Raw genomic sequence first — 6,000 nt, forward strand, 5'->3', positions numbered from 1 at the left:
TTACTGCAGTGTAGAGATGTCCCCATTCTGGTTCTCCCAGTGGTGTACTGAGCTACTGCATGCAACAATCCGGAGTGGAGACAGGAAGCCACTGCACATGTTCGTTAGTGCGCTCAGTTCTACAGATCAGCCTGAAACTCACTTCAGACCAGGGGTTATGGCACAAACACAGGGTCATTAGGTCAGGTGGTTCCCAGGATAAGGCACTCCCATCCATACACACCCAACAATGACCTGGCTCTGTTTATCAGCCTGTTTTAAAATGTACATGCAGAGTTAGATTGACTTGAAAATGTGAATGTTGGGTAAGGACCAGCAATAGACTGAAGAGAACAAATCTGGGGGCATTTGCACAGAGGTTCCTGAGATGCAGCCCCCTCAAAATGACCTATCTGCAAGAGCAGCGTCGCATGAAAATTGACCTGCCAGTTGAATGCCTGTATAATGTGCTATGTGGGAAACTTGGCATCATTTAAGGGGACTCCCAAGCTATTAGGTCCCAAAGTATAAGCATGAAATGGAGTGAACATGGAGCTGGCGCTAAAGCTGTGTCAGGAGAGCAGCTACCAGTTCAGTTTCTCTGGAGGCTTGCTACTGCAGGTACAGGGACAGAGCTGGCAGCTGTGGGGTCTCGACTCCCCTTAACCCTGCTCCCAGGGAGCCAGCAGTAGGCCATGGGAATGAAACATAACCTCACCCCTTCCTAACCCTGCCATTTTCTCTGTGCCCAGCACAGCTCCAACCCACCATTCCCATCCATGTCTCCTGATGCCCATGTCACAGGATGCATCAGGGAACACCACCAGCAGCTGGTGCCCCACACCTGACACTGACATCTCTGGAGGCTCATGGCTGCAGCTGTAGGGATCAGAGCTTTAAAAACTTTAATGCCACTATTCACCAATTCTCCTTCTGTATCCCCACCAAGCTGGCAGAGGGAATCCAGTGCTGCTGCTTGGCTGCTCCTGCCTCTACAGCACTAACTATAAAAAGTTGGGACAAACATCCTAGGCACCTCTCTCTCTCTCCCTGCCTATTGCTTTCTCTGCACCTGAAGAGACAAAGGAGGCAGCTGTTGGATTCTGGGGGAGGGTTCCGACCTACGAGTTTGGTTAGTAAGAGTGCTGAAAGCATGTGGTGAGAAAACAAACTACACCTCTACCCCGATATAACGCTGTCCTCGGGAGCCAAAAAATCTTACCGCGTTATAGGTGAAACTGCTTTATATCGAACTTGCTTTGATCCACCAGAGTGCGCCGCCCCGCCCCCCCGGAGCGCTGCTTTACTGCGTTGTATCCGAATTCATGTTATATCGGGTCGCGTTATATCGGGGTAGAGGTGTATATTAGATTCAAAGCAAAGTTAGGTTGGGCACCCAGATAGCATTCTACCTTTATTTTTCTTGTAAGCAATTCTGACTTTTACACTTCATAACTTGTACTCACTTACAATCTTTTTCTCTGTAGTTAATAAACTTGTTTTAATGTGTTCGCTGGAATGTCCGGGAACACCATTTGGGGTAACACGTTGTGTGCATATTATTTTTTCAAAAGAAGAACAGACTCAATATATTTGCACTGTCCAGGAGATGGCTGGACAGCACAGATATATGTTTCTGGGGAAAGATCTGGGACTGGGAATGTGCTGGGCTCACCCTGTGGACTCTTTAAGGCTGGTAAGAGCCAAGGGGTGGCTGGCTGGCTGCAGCGCACACAGACATAGCTGGGAGTGGCTTACATACTGCAGGCTGTTTGTGAGCAGTTCAGGTTGGTGGCTCCAGCAGCAAAGCAGTGCAAAGGGCACCCCAGGTTACAGGGCAGGGGTGACAGATACTCATTGGTCTGGATTGTACCTTGGTATGTCACAACATTCTGGTTTTAAAATGAGCACTATACAATATCAAGCCACACTAAAAGGATTAAGAACTGGCTAACTGACAGATCATCCTGGAAGGGGGTATTTCTAGTGAAGTTCTGCAGGGATAGGTATTAGGCCCAACACTATTCAATATCTTTATAAAGACCAGGAGGAAAATATAAAAAACCCACTGATCAGATTTGAAGATTACAAAGAGACTGACAAAGTGGCATATAATGATGAGGACAAGGTAGCCATACAGAGCAACCTGGATCACTTAGTAAGTTGGGACCATTCAAATAGAATGCTTTTTAATATAGCCAAATAGAAAGTTATACGTGTAGGAAGGAGGAATACAGGTCAGACCTACAGACTAAGGGAGGCCAGGGATTTGGAGCAATCAAATTTTTGAATTGCTCTGCTCCAGCTCCGCTCCGGCACCAATAGTGACTGCTACAGCTCCGCTCCAGCTCTGGGCAAAAACCTGCAGCTCCACCATTCCGCGCTCCAGCTCCGGGCTCCACTCCAAAGCCCTGGGGAGCAAATCCTGGAAAGCAGGGACTCTGACAAGGATTTAGGGGTCATAGTTGACAAGTAACTCATGAGCTCCCAGTGTGATGCTGTGGCAAAAGGGCCAATACAGTCCTTGGAGATATAAACATGAGTGTAGAGAGCAGGAAGATGATTTTATCTCTGTATAGGACATCGGTGAGACCAATATGGAATACTGCATCCATTTCCAGTGTCTGCATTTTAAAAGTGTTGAAAAATTGGAAAGGATGCAGAAGAGAGTCATAAAATGATGTAAGGGCTGAACAAAATGCCTTACAGTGCCAGACTCAAAGAGATCAGTCTGTTTAAAGTTATCACAAAGAAGACTGAGACACTGGGTACTAAAGCACTCTTTAATCTAGCAGAGAAAGGCAAAACAAGAACCAATGGCTGGAAGATAAAGCCAGACGTTTAAAATAGAAATAAAGCACAAATTTTTAAGACAGTGAGGTTATAAACCATTGAAACAAACTAGCGAGGAAAAGAAATTGTGAATTCTTCATCACTTGATGGCTTCAAATCCAGGCGGGCTGTCTTTCTGAAAGATGCTTTAGCTAAATACAAGTTGCTGGGCTCAATATAGAGGTAACTGGGTGGAATTCAAGGGCCTGTGTTATACAGGTCAGACTACATGCTCTAATGGCCTTAAAATTTTTACTCTATGAAACCCAGGGCCATCAGCAACAGAACTGGTGGGGAGGAGGTGGTGGCAGGGGGATACAGACAGAAACAAGCGTGTGCCAGGGGGAGAAACGGATGGAAACTCCTGCAACGTTTTAGCAACTCGAGGCTTTGCTTGGGCTGCGTGGACCTTTCTCACCCTGATTTCTCTGGGATCATTTCAGTTTCAAAATTCAATCTTAAGCACTACTGAATTTTGAACCCCTCACCCTCTGTTCCCCCTGGGTTGGAAGAGCAGCCACTCTAAACCCTCCCCTAGCCCTGTCCTATTTCCCTGGGACACCTATTTCTTCCCCCCTCCCAGGTTTTCCAATAAGACTGGGCCATAAGGACCCCATCACCTAATCCAGCATCAAGGACAGTGAGAAGGGTCCTGGCCCCACAGCACTGGATCCTTGCCCTCATCAGCTGAGAGCACCTGGGCATCCAATCGCCAGCAGCAAGCACAAGTTGTATGTAAATTCTAATCCTGCTGGTAGTTTGCCAGACTACTCTGGCTGGTGTGCTGATGACATGCCCATTGCACCGAGCCACTAGGCTCAGTCTTCAGGCCAGCAGTGCTCAGTAATGTTTTCCAGGCATGTATAAAGCCTTAAATGGGTCAGGCATGGGGGGTTGAGTTGGGAGAGCCACTGTGGAACATTTACATTGTTTCCAGGCACTCAGACAGCAGCTTCACATCAGCAAATCACCATCCTCAGGAAGATGAGGCAAAGGGCAACACAGGACTGGAGGGGAGAGGAGAGTGTGTGAGGAATAAAGCAGCTGCACTAGCACTGGGTGCCATTCACTGCTGCTGGGGGAGCAGCAGCAGGCAAGCACTACCCTGGTGTCTAGTTCTACTCTGAGTAGGCAAAGTTACATGATAAGATGGCAGAGCTCCAACTTCACTGCAGCTTTGGAGCAGCACCTACTGCAAATGGTGGTGATGAGGTTCCTGTGTAGACATGGCCAGGGTGCAGCACAGGGAGAGAGGCTGTGCCACACTGTCAGACCCATGCTGCAGCACCAGTATGACTCACCAGTGGGAGTGCTCGGGAAGAGAGCAGGCATGCACCTGGACCTTGGGCCTGCACAGGCTGGCCAAAGGGGTTCCAGAGCACCATGGACACCTCACTCAGTCAAATGCATGCCACCCATACTGAACTCTGGAGGGTAGGCAAAGAGTTTAGCTAGAACACTCTCCCTAGTGTGGACATCTAAGGCAGGAGGGGAAGAGACACAGGGAGAGGGGACTACACTGGAGCTCTGCCTGGGGCAGGAGGGAGAAAGACATGGGGTAGGAGCCTGGGACCAGAGGTGAAGCTGAGTTAGGTTATAAGAAGGGAAAAACAGAGAGAAAACCAGGACCTGGATTAAAATACGATGACTTCAGCAATTCCTTAGATCACCATCAGGAAAAGGGATTTAATGTTGCAGTTCCTGAGAACAGGATGGCCTTTGGGGCATGTTTGCTGTTGTCTCCAACACTGGCTGAGGTGAAGGGATGGTATGACCAGGCCAAACCCAAATGGGAACCATTCCCCAGGACTCCCCTTTACAGTTCTTGCCTTTGGCTAAGAAGTCCAGTCCATGCAGACCCCCAAAAGCTGCTTCCCTGCTGCCTACAGGCATAGTGGGCACTGAGGACTATGGGAGAGCCCTCAACTGCCTCTCCCCCAACACAGAATGGGACATGTGGGCTCTGCAGGGCTCTCCCTGGGTTCCCTGACCCTCATTCTGCATTCTAGCCACTGTATTCTGCATTCTAGCCACTGTAGGGGCTGCCCAGGTCTCCTCCCTGCTTCCCCCATTGGAAGGCTACCCATCCTCACCTCTGTTCAGATGGAGTCTGTCCAGCACTGAGTGCTGAGGTGGCGTTCAGGAGCTCCTCATTGCTGGGGAGGGTTGGGATCCCATGGATAGAGCTTGAAGCATTCAGCGCATGGAGGCGGTGAAGGGCTGCATGTGGATTTAGAAGGAGAGGGGACCAATGCATTGGGATTCTGCTGGGAGGAGATTCCAGACACTCCAGCATGTAGCTTGAGGACAGAGCAGCCTCCCCAGCATTAGGACATGCTCTGTCCCCTCGGGAACACTGGGTCTGGCTACATAAGGGTGTCTGTGCTGCCTCACTGGCATGCATTCTGCTCCAAAGGGAGCCAGAGACCCCATTCTCCATTCCCTTCAGGAGTGAACTGGTGCTAGCACAAGGAAAGTCAAGCCCCCATCTTTAGTTATTTGGGGATCAAGCAGCCTGAAGTGGAAGCTGTCGGAGCATTTCCAGTCTAATCCCCACTTGGTGTGGAACTTCCAGGAACTCTCTTGTTTGGGGCAGAAGTTCCCAGCCTCAGCGTCCATCCAAAGAGGAAGGACAGATTGCAACCAAAACTGGCTCAAGCAATGTGGGCAGCAGCGGCTCTGTTATGCTTCTGCTGTGGGGGTCATAAAGTAGGGTTACCATTCGTCCGGATTCTCCCAGACATGTCCGGCTTTTTTGAGTTAAAAATAGCCTCCGGGGGGAATTTGTAAATGTCCGGATTTCCCCCCCATGCAGAGCGCGCGCGGCTGACAGGGCAGCCGGCCGGATTGTGCCACTCCCATCGGGCCTCCGGCAGTCTGGAGCTCCTCCCCCTGTTCCCCCACCCCTGCTGCCCAGCGCACCGCTCCGCAGCACTCTGTTCTGAGCGGCACGGTAAGGGGGCCAGGGGGTCGGAGAAGAGGCAGGGAGGTTCTGGAGGGGGCAGTCAAGAGACAGGGAGCAGGGTTGGATGGGTCGGGAGTTTGGGGGGGCTGTCTGGGGGTTGGGGGTGTGGATAAGGTTTTGGGCAGTCAGGGTACAGGTAGGGGGTAGGGTCCTAGGGGGGCAGTTAGGGTGTGGGGAGGTCTCAGGAGGGGGCAGTTAGGGGACAAGGAACAGGGAGGCTTAGG

General features: G+C 50.5%; 1 protein-coding gene across 1 annotated transcript in view; it reads right to left on the reverse strand.

The window, feature by feature from the left end:
- The window catches only part of DELE1 (DAP3 binding cell death enhancer 1), a 33,481-nt gene that overhangs the window by 25,399 nt on the left and 2,082 nt on the right, over nt 1–6,000 (reverse strand). Inside the window, exon 2 of the mRNA XM_024194684.3 lies at nt 4,905–5,031. Coding sequence (XP_024050452.2) covers nt 4,905–5,031 — 127 coding nt within the window. The remainder of the gene's footprint in view (nt 1–4,904; nt 5,032–6,000) is intronic.

Source organism: Terrapene carolina, unplaced genomic scaffold, assembly GCF_002925995.2.
Source record: "Terrapene carolina triunguis isolate 2854851 unplaced genomic scaffold, T_m_triunguis-2.0 Scaffold838, whole genome shotgun sequence".
Classification (NCBI taxonomy): Eukaryota; Metazoa; Chordata; order Testudines; family Emydidae; genus Terrapene; species Terrapene triunguis.